At 36.0% G+C, this 22,612-nt stretch overlaps 1 protein-coding gene across 6 annotated transcripts in view; it reads left to right on the top strand.

Annotated features, from left to right (window-relative positions):
• Positions 1-21,644, top strand: part of LOC123524421 (uncharacterized) — a 146,787-nt gene extending 125,143 nt beyond the window's left edge. For 4 of the 6 annotated variants that reach the window (XM_045302613.2, XM_045302612.2, XM_045302610.2 and 1 more), the window contains exons 24-26: positions 7,827-10,559; positions 12,204-12,268; positions 14,852-21,644. In XM_045302613.2, coding sequence (XP_045158548.2) covers positions 7,827-10,559; positions 12,204-12,268; positions 14,852-15,118 — 3,065 coding nt within the window. In that variant the 3' untranslated portion in view covers positions 15,119-21,644. The remainder of the gene's footprint in view (positions 1-7,826; positions 10,560-12,203; positions 12,269-14,851) is intronic. The other 2 variants (XM_045302617.2, XM_045302616.2) reach the window with 1 other exon arrangement.
• The last annotated feature ends 968 nt before the right edge of the window (positions 21,645-22,612 follow it).

Here is a 22,612-nt window from a genome sequence, read left to right as displayed (position 1 = left end):
GTTCACTTGTACCCACCCTCAACTGCTATTTGTATACCACAAAAATTACACATTAAATGTTTTTGCAATAAATCTGTGAATGAACAAATTGTTGAATGAAATGACTACATTTTAGCAATCTTTAGTTAATAAGAACAACCAGTCTCCTGCATATACATACAAAAAGACTTCACTAACTGTTGCATGTTTAGCCTTTTCTCTTATATATTTTGTGGACTTTTTTTAGCTTATGTAAGCACAAAGTGCTCAACATGAGCTATTGAGATCACCATTTGTCGTTGTCTGTCACCTTGCATCATCATTGCCACATTTTCTACATCGCCTTATAAAACTTTGTCAGAATGTCTTCACTACGAAATCTAGGACAAGTTAAAATCACATTACTTTAGATCAAAAACTAGGTCAAGTCATAGTAAGACCTTGTCAACACTCTACAGGCAACATTTTCTGTTAAGTCTTCTTAAAATTTGGCCAAGTTTAGCACCCTGTTACTAGAGGTCAAAAACTAAGACATCAGCTTAATTCATAGTAAAACTATATTAAAATTCTAGAGACTGCATTTTTGTGCCCCCCTTCGAAGGAGGGGTATATTGTTTTGCAGATGTCGGTCGGTATGTAGACCAATCCGTTTCCGGATGATAACTCAAGAACGCTTGGGCCTAGGGTCATGAAAGTTGATAAGGAGGTTGGTCATAACCAGCAGATGACCCCTATTGATTTTGAGATCAGTAGGTCAAGGGTCAAGGTCACAATGACCCGGAACAGATAAATGGTTTCCAGATGATAACTCAAGAATGCTTGGGCCTAGGATCATGAAAGTTCATAGGGAGGTTAGTCATGGCCAGCAGAAGACCCCTATTGACTTTGAGATTAGTAGGTCAAGGTCACAGTGACCCAGAATAGTTAAACAATTTCCGGATGATAACGCAAGAATGCTTGGGTCTAGGATCATGAAAGTTGATGAGGAGGTTAGTCATGACCATTAGATGATCGCTATTTATTTTGAGTTCAGTAGGTAAAAGGTCAAGGTCACAGTGACCCGGAACAGTTAACGATTTCAGGATGATAACTCAAGAGCGCTTGGGCCTAGGATCACGAAAGTTGATAGGGAGGTTTATCATGACCATCAGATGATCCCTATTGATTTTGAGGTCAGAGGTCAAGGTCACAGTGTCCCAGAACATTTAAACCATTTCTTGACGATAACTTGAGAATGCTTTGGCCTAGGATCATGAAAGTTGATAGGGAAGTTGATCATGATCAGCAGATGACCCCTATTGATTTTGAGGTCAGTAGGTCAGCGGTCAAGGTCACAGTGACCCGGAACAGTTAAAAGTGTGTCCGTGCGTGCGTCCGTCCATCAACAATTTCTTGTCTGCACGATAGTGGTTTCATTTATGATTTTATTTTAACCAAACTTGCACACAACTTGTATCACCATAAGATCTCGGTTCCTTTCTTGAACTGGCCAGATCCCGTTATGGGTTCCAGAGTTATGGCCCCTGAAAGGGCCAAAATCAGCTATTTTGACCTTGTCTGCACAATATCAGCTTTATTATGCCCCCCTTTGAAAAAGGAGGGGTATATTGTTTTGCAGATGTCGGTCGGTCGGTCGGTCGGAATGTAGACCAATCCGTTTCCGGATGATAACTCAAGAACGCTTGGGCCTAGGATCATGAAAGTTGATAGGGAGGTTGGTCATCACCAGCAGATGACCCCTATTGATTTTGAGGTCTGTATGTCAAAGGTCAAGGTCACAGTGACCCTGAATAGTAAAACGGTTTCCGGATGATAACTCAAGAACACTTGGGCCTAGGATCATGAAAGTTGATAGGGAGGTTGGTAATGACCAGCAGATGACCCCTATTGATTTTGAGGTCAGTATGTTAAAGGTCAAGGTCACAGTGACCCTGAACAGTAAAACGGTTTCCGGATGATAACTCAAGAACACTTGGGCCTAGGATCATGAAAGTTGATAGGGAGGTTGGTAATGACCAGCAGATGACCCCTATTGATTTTGAGGTCAGTATGTTAAAGGTCAAGGTCACAGTGACCCTGAACAGTAAAACAGTTTACGGATGATAACTCAAGAACACTTGGGCCTAGGGTCACGAAAGTTGATAGGGAGGTTGGTAATGACCAGCAGATGACCGCTATTGATTTTGAGGTCAGTATGTCACAGATCAAGGTCACAGTGACCAGGAACAGTAAAATGATTTTCAGGCAATAACTCAAGAATGCTTGGGCCTAGTCTCAGGAAAATTGATAGTTAGGTTGGCCATGACCAGCAGATGACCCCTATTGATTTTGAGGTCATTAGGTCAAAGGTCAAGGTTACATTGGTCAGGAACAGTTAAATGGTTTCTGATCTTCTTGTCCAAAACCATAGGGCCTAGGGCTTTGATATTTGGTATGTAGCAAAATCTAGTGGTCCTCTACCAAGATTGTTCAGATTATTTCCCTAGGGTCAAATATGGCCCCACCCCTAGGGTCACATGGTTTATATAGACTTGTGTAGGAAAAAACTTTGAAAAACCTCTTGTCCAAAACCACATGGCCTAGGGCTTTGATATTTTGTATATGACATCATCTAGTGGTCCTCTACTAAGATTATTCAAATTATTCCCCTAGGGTCAAATATGGCTCCGCCGTGGGGGTCACATGGTTTACATATACTTATATAGGGAAAAACTTTGAAAATCTTCTTGTCAAAACCACAAAGACTATGGCTTTGGTAATTTGTAATGTAGCATCATTTAGTGGTTCTCTACCAAGTTTGTTCAAGTTATCCCTCTCGGGTCAAATATGGCCCCGCCCCAGAGGTCATATGGTTCATATAGACTTATACAGGGAAAAACTTAGAATCTTCATGTCCATAACTTACATCATTCAAATTTGGACCACATGTATAGTTTTGAGTGGCAAGATGAACCTTGACATGAGTTGACTTTGATCTTGACCTAGTGACCTACTTTCACATTTCTGTACCTACAGCCTTCAAATTTGGATCACATGCATAAGTTTGTGTACTGAAAAAAACTTTGACCTTGTTATTGACCTAGTGACCTACTTTCACATTTTTGAAGGTACAGGCTTCAAATTTGGACCACATGCATAGTTTTTTGTTCCAAAATGAAATTTGACCTTGATTTTGACCTACTGACCTACTTTCACATTTCTCAAGCTACAGCCTTCAAATTTGAACCACAAGCATAGTTTTGTGTACTGAAATGAACTTTGATCTTGAGATTGACCTAGTGACCTACTTTCACATTCCTGAAGGTACAGGCTTCAAATTTGGACCACTTGCATAGTTTTGTGTTCCGAAATGGAATTTGTGTTTACAGTGAGCAGATAATTTCTGTTCCTTGTGCAATTACTGAATGCATCAAGGGGGGCATTTCGTGTTCGACGAGCTCTTGTTTATGATTTGATTTTTACCAAACTGGCACACAACTTGTATCACCATAAGATCTTGGTTCCTTTCTTGAACTGGCCAGATTCCATTATGGGTTCCAGAGTTATGGCCCCTGAAAGGACCAAAATTAGCTGTTTTGCCCTTGTCTGCACAATAGCAGCTTCATTTATGATTTGAATTTAATCAAACTTGCACAAAACTTGTATTGCCATAAGATCTCGGTTCCTTTCTTGAACCGGCCAGATCCTCTAATGGGTTCCAGAGTTATGGCCCCTGAAAGGGCCAAAATTAGCTATTTTGACCTTGTCTGCACAATAGCAGCTTCATTTATGATTTGATTTTAACCAAACTTGCACACAACTTGTATCACCACAAGATCTTGGTGCCTTTCTTAAACTGGCCAGATTCCATCATGGGTTCCAGAGTTATGGCCCCTTAAATGTCCAAAATTGGCTATTTTGGCTTTTGCAGCCATATAGAGACTTCATTTATGGTTTTATTTGATTCAAACTTCCAAAATATCTTCAACAACAAAAAATCTTGGATTCCATGACAAATCAGATCCAATCGTAGTTTCCGGAGTTATTTTATATCTGATTACCTCCCCTGATTGTAGTCAAAATGAATTTATATCAGTAAGTACTTACAGGACTTATTTGAAATTTCATTATTGTCATTAGTTGGACCGAGCCAATCAGGGTAGATAACTATGGACTGATTTTTATGTCAAATTACCTCCCTTTATTTCAAATTAAAAATGGGTATATCTCCGTAACTAATGAAGATACTGATCTGAAATTTCATTTATGTCAACAGATTTATTTGGCAGATCCTTCTTTTGTTAACTAACAATAATTTTCTTTTGAATTACTTCCTTTTACGTTACTATAAATAGCCTATTTTTAGTAATTTTTTTATTTTTGGCCGTAGGGAAAAACCGAGACCACTTTTCTATGGTACAACATGGATGGTACCTCCAATTTTTAGGTGTATTTTAACATATCTGTACCTTGTAAGAATTTTGTTCTTCTTTTTGGTTAAATTTCTTTCCTTTGTTCCTGTCCTTTTGAGGACCTTCTTGTCCTCAAGTGCAATGATAACAGGTGAGCGATATAGGGCCATCATGGCCCTCTTGCCTGTTTTAAATCTAAGATAAATTTGTAACTTGGTCACTTGTTATAGAGACCGTACCATAGCTCTTCGCATACTTTGATTTTTCAAACTAAAGTGATTTTTACAAGTGCACCGGTTACGATAAAAATGTAAACAACGGACTCTGTCTATGAAACTTTGAAATGAATGAATGACAGTCGATCTTAGTCATAATACTGATTGACAGTGAATGCTAATGACTCCATGTGTTGCAGAAAGGTATTTAGTTTGTAACTGTAATTTCCCATTAATTGAAATTCTCTCAAAACTGGTAAAATAATTATTTATATTTGGACAAATCTTATCGTCTTTGCCGTTCGGCAGCTGCAAAAAGGGTAAATATAAAATATTCAGTGTAAGTAATATTTCACTGGTACTGCCAGTTAGTAAGTTCATACTCTGAACAACACGTCAGAGAAATTTGGGCAGATTTGACCAATTATTACGTTGGCAGCATTAGATTATATTTTTTCTTTACACAAAAAATGCCGTTAGGTAACAAAGCGAATACGCCGATAATCCGGAGTTCACCGATTATTGTTCCAGTTCACGCAATGTAATCCAGCAATTAAACTGCATAGCTATTAGCTACTGCTGTTATAGGGAAGTGGTAGAGTGTCTGCCTTAGGTGTGAGAGGTCCTGGGTTCGAGACCCAGTTAGAGCTTAACTATTTAGATTCTGCTAAAGCATAGTTTTTCTGTTAATAGACTGTTCCAGATGTTCTAAATTTTTAGCACACAGTATCATGGATCAGTATTTAGCAATCCAGATCAAAGTTGAATGTTAAATCAAATGCACCCAATTAGAAAATATTGACTATATTATGTCCCTTTGATGTTTATGCTCTCCATGTTCAAGAAGAGTTACATGTCCTTGATCACAAAATTTTCGTTATCATGAAAATATTAAATGCTCATAACTCCGCATTTCTGGTTAAAATATTGTCTATATTTCTGTTTTTGAGAAATATATGGACATTTGTCTTCATTTCAAAGCTTTTTAACTTCAAACCTATGATTTGAAAAACTTAGGTACTATCTCTACTTGTTAGGTCAAATCGTAGAAAAGCTTTGTTTACACTTCATGGGTCACCGCCCGCTTAGCTCAGTAGGTAGAGCTTTGGTCTATGGATCGTGGAGTCATGAGTTCGATCCCCGGTGGGGGCATATGTTCTCCTTGACGATTTGATAAACGACATTGTGTCTGAAATCATTCGTCCTCCACCTCTGATTCATGTGGGGAAGTTGGCAGTTACTTGCAGGGAACAGGTTTGTACTGGTACAGAATCCAGCAACACTGGATAGGTTAACTGCCCGCCATTACATGACTGAAATACTGTTGCAAAACGGCTTTAAACCCAAAACAAACAAAAAAACAAACTTTTTCAACTTGATTATCATGGACAGGAACAGGATACTTGAGGTCAAAATTAGACTTTTGTAATAAATTAATATTTTTTTTGCCCATGACAGTACCATGTTTGGTAAAAAAATACATAACTAGGTCAAATCATTGAAAAACTTGGTAAATGATCTATGTGATTTACCATACATAAAACCTGGTCAAAATGTTTGTCTCGAAATCTTTGCCAAATTAGATTATCTAGATAAGATAAGACACTTGGTCAGGTAAGTGATACAGGGCCTTCAGGGCGGTTTTGTGTGCTTTTATTTGATAATGCACTTGTGCATTGGATGTACATGTGTGTGTGTGTGTATATATATATATATATATATTGTTTTGTATTTAAAGGCAGTTGTTCAGCGTACAAGTGCACTTTAAAATCAAGAGAAATCATAATCTGTTGATCTCTAAAATTCATGCATTATTCATCTATAATAGGTTTATGCGATACTCGAAAGACATTTACAGGCTTTTTCCAGATATCATCCAAAAACCTCGAAAGAAATTTCATTCCAATAAATTTTTCTAGATTTAGCTTCTAGTGCATAATAAGTGATCATAAGTTACAGTTTTGATTGAAATCTGTAATTGTTATGTAAATTTGTATAACCGAATTGTTTAAAATAAAACCCATTTCATTTTTGTAACTTAACATGTTTGCTCTGAATGTGAAGACATAGACCCCTAAAGTGGGTCACTTGTACACACCTGACATTTTTAAAAGTTAATTGTATTACCTGTTTTAATAAACTTTTTACTTAACATTTTCCAAGCATCACTGTAGTTACCGCAGGAAGTATAAATATGTCTAACCTGGATACATAACAAATTTGAATTATAGAACTTTGACTGTGTGTCTTTTGAGTGAGTATGGGTGTTAAGGTTTCGATGGAGGCCTTGAGAAACAAAAATCAAACAACACCAAATCATAGAAAGAAAGAGTTGTTTGACATGAAAATTGAACAGCATGTAAAACATGTATATTACTTTACGAAACAAGTGTCAGTTTACTGATATAAACATTGAATTCCGGAAAAGGCCTGCCTAAAGGGGCTCCACTTCCGGACAGTTAAACGCCTTTAAAAACTCACCATTTTCAAAGAACAGTTACACATGTTTGTTTTGATACATTTGCAATAGCGTGCGAGTGGTGAAATTTCACGTAACAAGGTGGAACATAGTTTTCAGCAATTGTTTATCATTTTTTCTTTACAAATGGCATTCATTTTCAAAGGGAGACAACTTTTTCTCAAAGATTACTTAAAATAATCGGAAAAAATTGTTTCCCTTTGAAAATGAATGCCATTTGTATTTAAAATAATCGGGAACAGTTGTCTCCCTTTGTAAATGAATGCCATTTGTAAAGAAAAAATGATAAACAATTGCTGAAAACTGTGTTCCACCTTGTTATGCGAAATTTCACCACTCGCACGCTATTACAAATGCATCAAAACAAACATGTGCAACTGTTCTTTGAAAATGGTGAGTTTTTAAAGGCGTTTAACTGTCCGGAAGTGGAGCCCCTTTAGGCAGCCCTTTTCCGGAATTCAATGTTTATATCAGTATACTGACACTTGTTTCGTAAAGTAATATACATGTTTTACATGCTGTTCAATTTTCATGTCAAACAACTCTTTCTTTCTATGATTTGGTGTTGTTTGATTTTTGTTTCTCAAGGCCTCCATCGAAACCTTAAAGTTAATATCTTGTTAGGAATCTCAAAAAAACTGTATTTTCTCTTTTTTATTGACCAAACCTGAACTTCTGCCTTTGAAATGAATACAAAGTTTTATTTTTGTCTTGAGCAATTGTATATACTGTGCAATGTGGCTTTTTCTCCATTTCCAACAGAGAATGAATCTGTAGATTTACAGCAAGTTGTGAGGGAAGAATTGTTTAAGATACATGAAAACTTACAACAGGTTGAAGAAAGTTCTGACAGAAGCAGTGTAAATGAAGATATTTATGGAAATATTATTGAAAGTCTAGAAGATGTGACTAGAGAGATTAAGGACTTGGAAAAGAGCAATTTAGAAGAAAGTAAATACTCTACAAGTGATGTAGATCCAAGAAGCACTGAAGAGAGTGACATTGATATAAGCTACAGACAGTTTGATTACAGTCCAACTGGATATACTACAAGTGAACTTGATACTACTGACCTGAAAGAGGTAGATGAAAGTACTGATACAGCAGATTTTGATACAACTGAATTGACTGATTATGATACTACTGGCATTGAAGGGGGAGGGGAAGACTTGAGTACATATGAGGAGAAAGATTTTGACACAAGTATTGATAAAAGAAAACATGAATCTGATGAAGAAAATGGTGTCAAAAAGCTTAAAATAGACCCAGTTGTGACAGATGTAGACATCTGTAAGGAAGTCATACTGGTTGATGAAAACAAATCAGAAATTGAGAATAATGAACATAATATTGCACCTGCCAGAGATACAGACTGTATGTTAAAGGAGGATAAAATGCCTTTATTTGTTCCAATTTCACTCTCAAGTGCAGTAGTTACAAAGATTTCACAAGGCAGTGTTTCAGACCAAACATTCCCAAGTGTATCAGACACAACTTACCCAAGTACTTTAACTAGTGTGTCAGACTTCACATTTACCAGCGCATATGACACAAGTCAAACTGACAGTATGATCTGCGGAGATTGCAAGCAGGATTTTTCCTCATGCCTAGAAACGACTGGGTGTGAGTCAGAATTTTCGTTTTATTTATGTTCAGTATGTCAGCAGGATAGAATAAGTAAGAACTCCGAGTCAGATAAATTAGATGCAAATTCAGTTGGAGAAAAAGTGGTTGTTCAATATATTGAGCATGATGAAAACGTGCAGCGGATGATTGAAGTAGCCAACGAAGTATTTGCAGAAGAGGAAAACAGGGAAATTGATGATGTTTACTGTCAAACTGCAAAAGGTTCTGAGCTATCTGGAAATAAAGATTTGAATGATAATGAAATAATTTGTGATGAAAAAGATGATGCTGTTGACGAAGCAAACGTAGGTTCAGTCAATGATGCTAGGAATGAAGATCTAGTACCTGGAGATACATCATATGAAAATGAAGAGTCTAAAAACACTGATGGCACTGCTGTGAAAAGTGAGGAAACAATAAACGTAACATATGAAGATACAGTGAATGTGCCAAAAGAAGTTATACCAATAGATGATGCCAGTCCAGTTCCATTGTCACCAAGTGGTACTGATGTAGATGCCATCTTATGTCAAGAATATCCAGATGGAAACATAGAAGGCGGAACATCAGAATCACCTACTGAAGAACAGTCTTTCATAGGAAAGCTTATTTCATTAGTTGTTCCTGGCAAAAGTCAAAAGAACACAGAAAAGGAATTGAAGAAATGTATTGATGATGGTTATGATGAAGATACAAGTAATAGCTTAAATGACAGCAGTGTTGACCCAGACTTGAATGATTTTAATTTAGATAATGGACAGGAAGAAGATACTTGTAATACTTTAGGAGTTAATGGTTTTGGTGAAAAATCTGGAAATGATTGCCTGAGCTATTGCATTGAGGAACATTCAGAAGTCTGTTCTGAAGATACCATAGAAGCATTTGGCACTTGCAATGTTAATGAAATTGAAATAAAAGGACTATCTACCAGTGAGGCAGAGGATATGGTAAACATTGCAGCTGTCTTAAACGTGGCAAGTGAAAAACCTGTTATTTGTGAAGCTGTTACCAGTAATGATGAGGAATGTATGTTTGAGGATAAAGGAGGTACAGATGATAACTATACTGCAGTTATGAAGTTGCTTGTGGATGATCTTTGTGATCAAGTAGCTACAGGACACTTTAATGAAGATTGTAAAAAGAGCTCTGTTGATGCAACAAACAAATTCTCAGGATATTTGACTGAGGAAAAAATTGATGAAGACACACAATATGTGAGAGAGGAAGTGAATAAAGAAGAATTAGATAATCATCATAAAGCTGAGAGCTGTCAATTTGAAGTTCTGACCATGTTAGAAACTGAAGTAAAGAATATCAATGTAGACACACTTCAGGAAAAGGCAGGTAAAACACCTTGTGAAATTGATGAATTTAAGATACACAGTGAGTCAGAGCTGGCAGTGCTTGAAAATGTAGGCCCTAAAGTGGAAGAATGTTCCAATTTCTCAGAGCAGGAAAATGGGAGAATGATAAATTTTCAGCATTGTTTAAATGAAGGAAATACATCAGGTAATGGAAATATGGAGAGAGAAAATACAGAAAATTTATCTGGATTAGATGAAAAAGACCCTCCAAAGGACACAGAGACAAAGAAAAATGAAATGGGAACAACCAGTGAGGTTAACGAAGCTTATAAATCTGCAGAAGTCTCAAAAAGGCTTGACACTGAACACTTCATAGACACAAAAATGTCCAGTTCTTTTTCAAACATATATGAACATGAAATAAAAAGTACTGTGGAGGATCTTGTAACCAAAACTGAAAATGAGGGAGAAATTGATGTAACAGATGTGTGTGACAATGCATATGAAGTACCCAAAAGTGATAACCTTACTGATATATTAGATAGTTACCCTGATAATCCAACAGGTGAGAATTAGTGTCGTAGTAACCAGTTCCGACTCAATCCGCATGGCTTTGTTGCATGACTTACAATGTTAAAGTCATTCGCAGTATTATTGTTTGTATTTTATTTTTTCATCAGTACAGGAACTTTGTATGTTTATAAGGAATGCGAAGTATATATACATTGTATATATATCAAAATCTTGGATTTTGTACTGTCTTCTTCAATGTTTTTGATATATATATATTCTCAAGCTTATACAGAGTTCTGACTGTTTGCATGAGGAGATTTTTTGAAATGCTTAAGCTTTTGTTTTTTGTTTGCATTGTTTGATTGATTGTTGTTGCTGTTGCTTACAGTTGTAGTTTTAAAGTTTATTGGTACTTCTAAAAACATAGTTCTTATATTGTTTCATGTTTGTTTGCTTTTACTGCTTACTAACCATAACGATTGTCTTATCTTTTCAGCAAATCTTAAGCATTACCAGAAAACAACATAAAATAAGTAGTACTGTATGATGTTTCTTTGAACCAAAGAGCTTGGAGAGAAAAGATTTATTTCCTTTCATTTCCCTTACTGCTATTAAGATTTAGCTTGTCACAAAGTCACTCTGATAATTGTTTTTTTTTACATTGATGGATGGGAAAGTTCTATTTCTGTCAGTAACTGTAGTTGATGCTTTGATTATCTGTACACAGTTAAATTCCTGTGCAGGAATCAAATATAAAAAAGGTCAAATGCCAGAAAATATCAACAGTATTTTTGGTATAATTTTAATTTTTCACTGGAAGTGCTTGGAGTGTTGAGTTGAGCATAACTTATGAAGTTGCATTTTGAAACAATACAGTAAAGTAACGTCATTACAGTGAATTATGAGAAACGTCATAAATAGAAGTTGTGACAAACTTCGCATGAATGATTGTGAAAATTATGTAAAATTTATGTCAAGAATATCTCTATACACATGCACAAAACTTCTGAAGCAGACAGAAACATGCTGTACCATTAAAAAAGGGGAGATAATAATAGTTACTTAATTCTATTTTGCATTACACATGGGCGTAAGTGAATGAGTAATATTTGTATATTTTAATTGTATGTAATAACAGTATAAAAATTGATACTAGATAGAGCAAAACAAAAACGAAAAACCTAAACTACTCACCAGTTAATTGGCTGAAAAATGATCTTTCTTTAAAATAATTTTGGTCATATTGTGAACATTAGAACACATGTTTTTGTTTCTAAACTATCTTAAAAATGCCAGCTCAAGAAGAAGGAAAAAAATGCCCAAGTTGGGAATGGAACCCAGGTTGCCACGGCAGTAAATTGTGGTCTTGACCAATACACAACAGAGGATTACATACTTAACAGTCATTAAGTATAAAGCTTTATATTAAATAAAGGCAGTTTACCTCAGATACCCCACTTATCGGTTTTGAATGGAGAAATGAGTAAAAACAATGAGTTCTTATGTGTTACTTAAAGTCTGGCAGTTAGTTTCAAGAAATGTAGCAATGATTTTCTGATATCTTAAAAAATTTTTTAGTGCTGTTAACATTGAAAACGCTTGAAGTGAAAAATTAAAATTATAGAAAAAATCTACTACTGTCTTTCCCTGGCAATTGAACTTTTTATAATATATAACTGTATTTATACTTTTTCAGAAACAGCAGATGGTCAGTACATTTCAGAGGGAAAGACAGATGAAAAATCTGCGATGATTTCCAAGGTAAATATAGTCTATGCTATTGTACATACCCTGGCATCAGTGTCACACCTTGATTAAAGTATTCATGCGGTGCACTGACATTTTTTTCGGTCTGGCAGATTTTTAGGCATTGTCAAATGTCCAGCCATTTTTTCCAATTTTCCTGAAGTCTTTGTTAAAGATTTTTATGCAATTTACTATCTCCAGAACTAATGCAGATCCTGTATTGGAACTCTATACACATTTTAACAATTCAGGTAATGTTTCTGCTTCTAGGACAACAATTCCAATAGTCGAGCATTTTCTGTCTTACAAATAGCTCTTACTATACCTATACTGAAAAGATTGACTTAATAATTTGTAGATAAGTTGTAAAAACATTAACTCAGGGAGGGCCTAGATTGTCCACCTGTCGGCATGCAATATAGCTGTATTATACCAGTACAGTTGACATCGTACTTGCGACCACCTCTGTTTAGTGATTTTTTTTTTTATTAAATGACTGGTCAAAATCACTCCCAAACGTTTTCAGTACATAAATTCATTCCATTAAACAACTAGTGATCACTTTAATGTAGTCCCGACAGGTAAAATATTCAACAAAAGTATCTATTAAGCAACCGGGTACCCAATTCCTACCAGGCATTTTCTCACCTGTGTAATTAGCAAATACGTTTTGCATACATGTCAAGTTCCCAGGACAATTTTCCAGGAGAAATCAGTTGAAAATCCAGGAGATTTGATGAAAATCCAGTTTTATCGACCGGCATTTTTTAGGAAATTTTAGGTCGAACATAAAAATGTAAAACAGGTTAGATCTAAACCATATCCTTTCTGACTTGATTAATTGATTTGGGCAAAGGTTTCAGGGGTTGAAATTTTTATCCTTATCATGCTGGACACTATTAATTGTGCCTTTCCGACCAGTGCAGATCATGATCAGACTGCACATACCTGAAGTCTGATCATGATCTGCACTGTATGCCATTCAGTCAGTCACCTCTGAACAGTTAATGGTACTGTCCAAATTGAAAGATGGGAAAGTTCATTATAGAATTTTAGCAGGGTAAGGGTTTAAACATTTTTTTCAAAAAAGTATTGATTTAAATTTATTCAACTATTATCCTTTAATAAGCAGAAGATATAGTATCCAGTGAATAATCTGCAGGTCTTTTTGACATTCCTAGAATTTTAGCCCACAAGCAGTAGCTAAAATAGATTGGAAATGAATCTATTTCATCATTTTGACTTTATATAGTTTTAAAAAATTAGAGTTAGTGTTTTTACTCAATAAAAATGAAAATAAAAATCATAGTTGTTAAAAAATGTTTAAACCTATTTCAAGTTGTTGACACTTCTGCCATAAGTGGTAATGATTCCCATCACTTCAATTTATCTGCTCAATTTCAAATGTATTCAGATCTTTTCACATCTAAAATTTCCATATCATGACATTATGTAAACTCACCAATTAACACAATCTAAAAATAGCCCATACATACACCTGTCTACTGATGTCATCAGAGCATGACCTTGTTAAACTTTTATGATAGAGTGATAAATTACGTCAGCCACAGTGTGTAATTAGTGATTTAATATTTGATGCTTGGAATTTTGGCCGCTGGAATGTAAAAACTGTCTAGCTAAGGCTGGCATCTGTCCAAAATTACACTAAAGGTATGTTTATTATGGAAAAATGATTTTCCGGGAGATATTTAACTTTTCCGTACGTCCGGGAAATTTGGTCTGAATCCAGGAAACTCCCGGACTATCCGGGAAACTTGACATGTATGGTTTTGCACCTGACTGAATGTAATTAACCTTTGTAACAATCCAGCTACAGTTTTCATGGTTTGTGGATTTAGAAAAGTGTTTTAAAACAGATTAAGAAAATACATGTATTTTTTGCATCCATATAAGCTGAAAACAAAGTATTAAACATAGACGCTGAACGGGAAATGAAGATGTTGGTTTAAAAAATAACATCTCTTTCCCCGACTGAAATTCATTACTAGACCACTTTTAAGCAGTCCCTTGGGCGGTCTCTTAATACAATGTCGACTGTATTTCTAGAATGATTTTTACTAAGTAGGTCATTTCCAGTCTTTAAAGGAGCCACTAGAGCTAAACAATGTTGAACAGTCGTTGTCTGGTTTGAGACTTGAGACTGCTCTGGTCTCTTGTTTGCACAGTTGTAACCTTTCATGATTGTGTGTTACACATATTTTCAAGGGCCACTCTTGTAATGTTAGTGAAAATATTCAAAGTACATTTACAAGATGGAGAAAAGGGATGTATTTTTTACAAATTTATTAGTTATACAAATTCGAATTTGGTCTAAATTGCTGCTTAACATAAATAATTTCAAAGGAAATCTTTATTGAACTTGATTTAAAGCATTCAAGATCAGGCGAGTTACTTGTATGTAAAGTTTAATTCTGGAGAAATATTCTAGTATATACCTGTAAATCCGCCTTGTTTGCTGTGGTCACTCCGCTGTAATTTCAGCCTTGAAGAACTGCTCCAAACTTTTAGGACAAATGTTAGGCAAGTGCATATTGGTAAAAATTTCTAATAAATTGAAATTGGTGCATTTACTTACAGACTGAAGATGTGGAACATGAAGAGAGTGGTGAAAATGAGAAGTGTGAAGAGAGGGACAAGGATGTGGAGTGTGAAGACAGGGACAAGGATGTGGAGTGTGAAGAGAGTGACAAAGATGACTTCGAAGATGCCCATGAGACTGAGGAAAATACAGATAGTGTTGATATGTCTGAGGATCTAAACACATCAAGTCAGGATAAAGAATCAATTGAAACTGGTGACAACGAGTCATTTTATGATGCTGATGAAGAAGACAAAAAAGAGTGAAATTCTAAGGACACAGTGGAAAAAAAGATCAGAATTGCAACATTATTCATTTTAAGTTGTTCATTGCTTTTTAATAACAGAAGGGAGAAAAGATTGATATGCCTTCTTCATTAAAGTGCTTTAATTGGTCTTGCAATATTTGTTGTGAGTATATGTAATTGGCATAGTTGAAAGTTTGTTGTTAAGAGGGTTGTTAAAAATTTAATGATGGAAAGAGTGTTTTTTAACAGTTAAGTGGCTTTTGTAATTATTACAGAGATTGTCAGATTTAGAATTGTAAAGTGATTTGGGCAGGTTGCGATATGTTTTTGACCCTTGTTGATTTATGTTTCCAGTGCTTAAAAGTTGCAGAGGTTTTAAATTTGAGTGATTGCTACATGTTTAGGATATAAACATTGACTACCTTGTAATTATATGTAAATAGTAAATAATTATTCTAGTATTTAGAGACATAATTTGGGGATGTCAACTTCGTTATATTAAATCATTGTGTTCACCAGATTGTTTACAGTGTAAAAGAAAAGTATATAAAAATGAAGCTGAAACAAATATTAACATGTACAAACCTAGTCAGAAGTTGGACTATTATTATGTTGTCTCAAACTACCGAGGAGACACTCAGTGTGGGTTACTGGTCATCTGTGAACTATATGATGGCAGTATTTTCTACCATGTCAACTCAAGGTCAGTGTCATTTTAGCACATCTGATTTTGGGGGGGGGGGGGGGGAGTTATTGTCACTTGATCGGTGTCGTCATCGGCGTTGCCTGGTTAAGTTTTATGTTTAGGTCAGATTTTCTCCTAAACTATCAAAGCTGTTGCTTTAGAACTTGCAACACTTGTTGACCATCAATAGCTGACTCTGTACAGCAAGAAACGTAACTCCATCCTGCTTTTTGCAAGAATTATGGCCCCTTTTGGACTTAGAAAATATCAGGTTTTGCGTTTAGGTCAACTTTTCTCAACGGTCAAAGCTATTGCTTTAAAACTTGGAGCAGTTATTCCCCATTAAAAGCTGACACTGCACAACAAGTACTGTAACTCTACATTGCTTTTTTGCAAGAATTATGGCCCCTTTTGGATGTAGAAAATTATGGGTAGGACAGTATTTCTATTATACAGAGACAGGAAAAAAATCAGATCTGCACCTGCAAGGCAGTGCTCTTGTTTGTACTAGGACCAGAAATCCATATTAACCATTTCATACCATTCCAGTTAAATAAAATGGAATAGGGAGACAAACTATCTTCTTTTTTTCTTCAATGTAATAGAATTACTAAAGAACTGATGTTTTTTTAGCTCACCTGTCACAAAGTGACAAGGTGAGCTTTTGTGATCGCGCGGTGTCCGTCGTTCGTCAGTGCATGCGTGCGTCCGTAAACTTTTGCTTGTGACCACTCTAGAGGTCACATTTTTCATGGGATCTTTATGAAAGCTGGTCAGAATGTACATCTTGATGATATCTAGGTCAAGTTCGAAAGTGGGTCATGTGCCCTCAAAAACTAGGTCAGTAGGTCTAAAAATAGAAAAACCTTGTGACCTGTCTAGAGGCCATATATTTCACAAGATCTTCATGAAAATTGGTCAGAATGTTCACCTTGATGATATCTAGGTCAAGTTCGAAACTGGGTCACGTGCCTTCAAAAGCTAGGTCAGTAGGTCTAAAAGTAGAAAAACCTTGTGACCTGTCTAGAGGCCATATATATCACAAGATCTTCATGAAAATTGGTCAGAACGTTCACCTTGATGATATCTAGGTCAAGTTCGAAACTGGGTCACGTGCCTTCAAAAACTAGGTCAGTAGGTCAAATAATAGAAAAAACCTTGTGACCTCTCTAAAGGTCATATTTTTCATGGGATCTGTATGAAAATTGGTCAGAATGTTCATCTTGATGATATCTAGGTCAAGTTCGAAACTGGGTCACGTGCGGTCAAAAACTAGGTCAGTAGGTCTAAAAAAAGAAAAACCTTGTGACCTCTCTAGAGGCCATATATTTCATGAGATCTTCATGAAAATTGGTCAGAATGTTCACCTTGATGATATCTAGGTCAAGTTCGAAACTGGGTCACGTGCCTTCAAAAACTAGGTCAGTAGGTCTAAAAGTAGAAAAACCTTGTGACCTGTCTAGAGGCCATATGTATCACAAGATCTTCATGAAAATTGGTCAGAACGTTCACCTTGATGATATCTAGGTCAAGTTCGAAACTGGGTCACGTGCCTTCAAAAACTAGGTCAGTAGGTCAAATAATAGAAAAAACCTTGTGACCTCTCTAAAGGTCATATTTTTCATGGGATCTGTATGAAAATTGGTCTGAATGTTCATCTTGATGATATCTAGGTCAAGTTCGAAACTGGGTCACGTGCGGTCAAAAACTAGGTCAGTAGGTCTAAAAAAAGAAAAACCTTGTGACCTCTCTAGAGGCCATATATTTCATGAGATCTTCATGAAAATTGGTCAGAACGTTCATCTTGATGATATCTAGGTCAAGTTTGAAAGTGGGTCATGTGCCCTCAAAAACTAGGTCAGTAGGTCAAATAATAGAAAAACCTTGTGACCTCTCTAGAGGCCATATTTTTCATGGGATCTGTATGAAAGTTGGTCTGAATGTTCATCTTGATGATATCTAGGTCAAATACGAAAGTGGGTCACGTGCCTTCAAAAACTAGGTCAGTAGGTCAAATATTAGAAAAACCTTGTGACCTCTCTAAAGGCCATATTTTTCATGGGATCTGTATGAAAATTGGTCTGAATGTTCATCTTGATGATATCTAGGTCACTTTCGAAACTGGGTCAACTGCGGTCAAAAACTAGGTCAGTAGGTCTAAAAATAGAAAAACCTTGTGACCTCTCTAGAGGCCATACTTGTGAATGGATCTTCATGAAAATTGGTCAGAATGTTCACCTTGATGATATCTAGGTCAAGTTTGAAACTGGGTCACGTGCCTTCAAAAACTAGGTCAGTAGGTCAAATAATAAAAAAAACCTTGTGACCTCTCTAGAGGCCATACTTTTCATGGGATCTGTATGAAAGTTGGTCTGAATGTTCATCTTGATGATATCTAGGTCAAGTTTGAAACTGGGACAACTGCGTTAAAAAACTAGGTCAGTAGGTCTAAAATTGTTAAAATCTTTTGACCTCTCTAGAGGCCATATTTTTCAATGGATCTTCATGAAAATTGATCTGAATGTTCACCTTGATGATATCTAGGTCAGTTTCGAAACCGGGTCACATGCGGTCAAAAACTAGGCCAGTAGGTATAAAAATAGAAAAACCTTGTGACCTCTCTAGAGGCCATATTTTTCATGAGATCTTCATGAAAATTAGTGAGAATGTTCACCTTGATGATATCTAGGTAAAATTCAAAACAGGGTCACGTACCTTCGAAAACTAGGTCAATAGGTCAAATAATAGAAAAACCTTGTTACCTGTCTAGAGACAATATTTTTCATGGATCTTCATGAAAATTGGTCAGAATTTTTATCTTGATAACACTTAGGTCAAGTTCAAAACTAGGTCACTATGTCAAATAATAGAGAAAACGATGTCATACTCAAAACTGGGTCATGTGGGAAGAGGTGAGCGATTCAGGACCATCATGGTCCTCATGTTAGAAATTACGATTCTTACATGTTAAATAATGGGTAGTTTTCGACGTTACCTACACTGTTGCCTTTTTTAAAACTTTATAGATATACATTGTATGTTTCTTTTATCACCTATACAGATGTTTCAACTTGAAGTTTATTTTTCCCAATTTAAAGTTTTTGAGCGAGTTGCTTGAACTTCGAAATACAAGCTGACAGAAATTTAGTCTACAGTTCTTTACTGAGCGGGTTCGCTTAGTGTTTTTAAGATTAAAATTTTTGATTTTGATAGTTTGTTAATAGGTAACGTGATATTAAATTGCTCATTTTTACATTTTGATTATATTACCTTGATTACTTCTCCAGTTCAGTTTTCTATTTGCCATATCAAGTATTTCCAGATTCTCTTAATTAACGTGCATCTGTATAGTTTCCAGCCCCAAAAGTGTTGGGATGTACTTAGATTTGCATCCATCCATCAAATTTTTGTATTCATATCTCGAGAACCTCGGAGAAGTATTTGACATAGTCATCAAACCCCACCGATTGTTATTCAGCTACGCATCAGCATATTTGGGGAGGGGAAGATTTCTCTCGGCCAGACCAGATTTATTTACCATGGCTTAGTCAGAATAGAAAAGGTTTTGTTGCATGTATTTTTAAAAAGTATTTGACCTCGAGTTATGAAACAGAGGACTGATTATAACATTTGAAGTTGTACACTTGGTGTTCTGTTTGGGGTTTTACTCTGCCAGACCAGAATTATGGTCCTAGACATAGTCAAAAGAATATGCGTAAAGGACTGTTTGTATCGCTTATATATCAAAATGCATTTGACATGGAGTCATGAAGCTTTAAGAAATGTTGTTCAGCATATGAAGTTGTGTACCATGGGATTTAACCACCATCCTAAAAAAATGTTTTAGCTCACCTGCGCTGTTAAAGTATGTGTATTTTCCGGTGTTCGTCGTGCACCATCCTCAGTTTACATAAATTCTTCTCCCTTAAAACTAGTAATCAGAATTACCCAAGGCTCGGTCTGAAGCATCCTGGAAAGTGGTTCCACTTGACATCTCTTAGACACGGCTAAAGCTAAAAATAAGAGGTCACTTTAAATGGCTTCTTGTCAGGAACTCTTACGATGAATCTTCATCAGACTTTGTCTGTAATATCATTATTTTGTCCTCTTCCAAATGTGTTCAAATGGATGTGCTAGGTCCCCTTTAGGAGATTGCTAGAGGTAACAATAAAAAAACACCTTTATATGATCTTCCAATAAACTGATAGACGAGTATTCATTAAAATTGGCCTGTAGCATCATTGTAAGGTATTTACCCGAATTTGTTCAATTGGTCACACTTTGCTTTTAGGGACCGGTAACTTATACTAAACACAGTTGTTACTAGACACGTGTACTGGGACAATTAAGATCAGGTGAGCTACTTAAGGCCACTAAGGCCCTCTGCTTTAACTTTCAGTTTCTTTCATAATTGTGTTACTTGTTAGTTTTGTAGTATCCATAACCCCATCGCCGGCCCAAAGTTATATATATTATATAAGTTTGCTTTGTCTTCTGTTGTCAACATGAAAAATATCGTCACCTCGGCACAAAAAGTGGATACTGCATTGATATATAAAAAAGCACGTACCCACATTTTTGCGCTGCAATGACGATATGAGCATGACTGTCAACTTTCAGGAAGTGGAGGTACCTACGAACAAAATCTAGTTTCAATCTGGAACTTTGTTCAAGTAATGAAATCAGAAGTGATTAGTGGAAGGAGTGAAATAATGATCACTTGATGTATTTAGACCGACTTATCAATTGTTTTACTTGTGTTTTTTATCAAGCTTAAGTTTTTGTTGTTATAATGCCGGGTAGTCATTATGTGGTTGTGTTTTATATGCATTGTGGGTTGTAAGTCATGTACTGTTTAGAAACAAGTGTTAGGGATTACAGGTTTGTGCTATCCGTTACCTGCCATTACCATTCGCGGTAACAAGACAAGTTGTTTTCTAGCTCTTAGGCCAAAATCTCACAAATTTTTGAATCAGTTTTCTTGTAAGGTCAAATGTTTTTATGATATTCAAATGTTTTTGTTTTATTTTTCACCAGCTAATACTAGAGTTGTGGCCCTTTATTTGATAAGAAATACTTCATAAATTATAGGACCTACACGTTTGCGTCAAAAATATCTCAAAAATAAACCATAAAATCAGTATAGGATTATTAGTCAGCATGTGGAGTATTCACTTTGGGTTTAAGTTTGGATTTCAGTTTCTTTTATATATAACATTTCTCTGCTTCCAACACACATCACCAACCCAAAGTGATGGGAATATTTAGTCAATGAAGACACACATCTAGTTAAGATTAAATGTTAGAAGTAATATTTGGCTCTAGAAAAAAGTGTTTCGCACGTTTACAGTGTAAGCAAGGATAAATTCTCACTGCCACTGATATTTGCCAGTACAAGTTTCTGTTTAATATAATTTGTTTAAATTAATTTGTGTCTGAAAACATTGATTCATGTTGTTATCAGAGAACATGTTTGTACTGGTACAGAATCCAGGAACACTGGTTATGCTACCTGGCCGCCGTTACATGACTGAAATACTGTTGATTAACGGTGCTTAACCCAAAACAATAGATTGTAGAGCAATGCATGAAGATCTGTCTTTAACAGTAAATATTGTATTACAAACGTCAATTCATGGGCTTCTGTAGTAATTGCTGTCTTTTATATAATTTTACTCACCGTACAAATAGACTATGCTTGTTTTGAACAACTTAAGAACGTTTGTAAAAGATGGATATCTTTTCTGTATCATGATAAAAGTAAACAAAACTTTTGTTAATTTCGTTTTATTACAGCTGCAGGTTTCCACACAATATGCTTTATTACTGCTGTGTTAAATATTAAAAGTTTCTGAATTAGGTTTTCCGTTGTTTTATCTGAGGTTTCCTTTTAGAGCCTTTTTTTAGCTCACCTAAACTTGGTTCAGGGTGAGCTCATCGCACTGCGTCAACAGTCTTGGCTCACCTGAGCACAAAGTGTTTGGGGCGAGCTATTGTGATCACTCACCTTGCGCCATTCGTCCACATTTGCCTTCGAATGACATCTCTGAAACCGTGTGGTGGAAGTTGATGAAATTTGCCTGGATGTTCATTGGGTGGTCTTCCAATATTGTTCAATCCGTTTCACTTCTCTGCACATGGGGGCTGCCAGAGCTAAAAATAGTAAAATCCTGCCTGTCCGATTTTGAAGTAATTTCGAAGGAAAATATTAATGGTCCCTTTTTAACCTACCAAAGTTGTTCAAATTATTTTGATCCGTCAAAAAACATGGCCGTAAGAGTGCATGGTCACTTTTCCCCGATATGTATATTGTGGAAACTTCAGAATTTTCTTGTACGAAACTGCTGACCTGATTTTTAGCTCACCTGAGCATGAAGGTGAGCTTTTGTGATCGCCCAGTGTCCGTCGTCAACAGTTTGACTGTCAACACTATAGAGGTCACTATTTTGGCCCAATCTTAATGAAACTTGGTCAGAATGTTACCCTCAATAAAATTTTGACGAGTTCGATATTGGGTCTTCTAGAGTCAAAAACGAGGTCACTAGGTCAAATCAAAGGAAAAGCTTGTTAACACTAGAGGCCACATTTATGATCATATCTTGATGAAACTTGGTCAGAATGTTAATCTTGATGATCTATAGGTCAAGTTCAAATCTGGATCAGAAGGGGTCAAAAACTAGGTCACAAGGTCAAATCAAAGGAAAAGCTTGTGAACACTAGGGGCCACATTTATGACTGTATCTTCATGAAACTTAGTCAGAATGTTAATCTTGATGATGTTTAGGTCAAGTTCGAATCTTGGTCATGTTGGATTAAAAACTAGGTCAC

This window comes from Mercenaria mercenaria, chromosome 3, assembly GCF_021730395.1.
Source record: "Mercenaria mercenaria strain notata chromosome 3, MADL_Memer_1, whole genome shotgun sequence".
In the NCBI taxonomy this organism is placed as follows: Eukaryota; Metazoa; Mollusca; class Bivalvia; order Venerida; family Veneridae; genus Mercenaria; species Mercenaria mercenaria.
The sequence above is the reverse complement of the archived record's forward strand: the minus strand, read 5'-3'. Positions and strand labels throughout refer to the sequence as shown.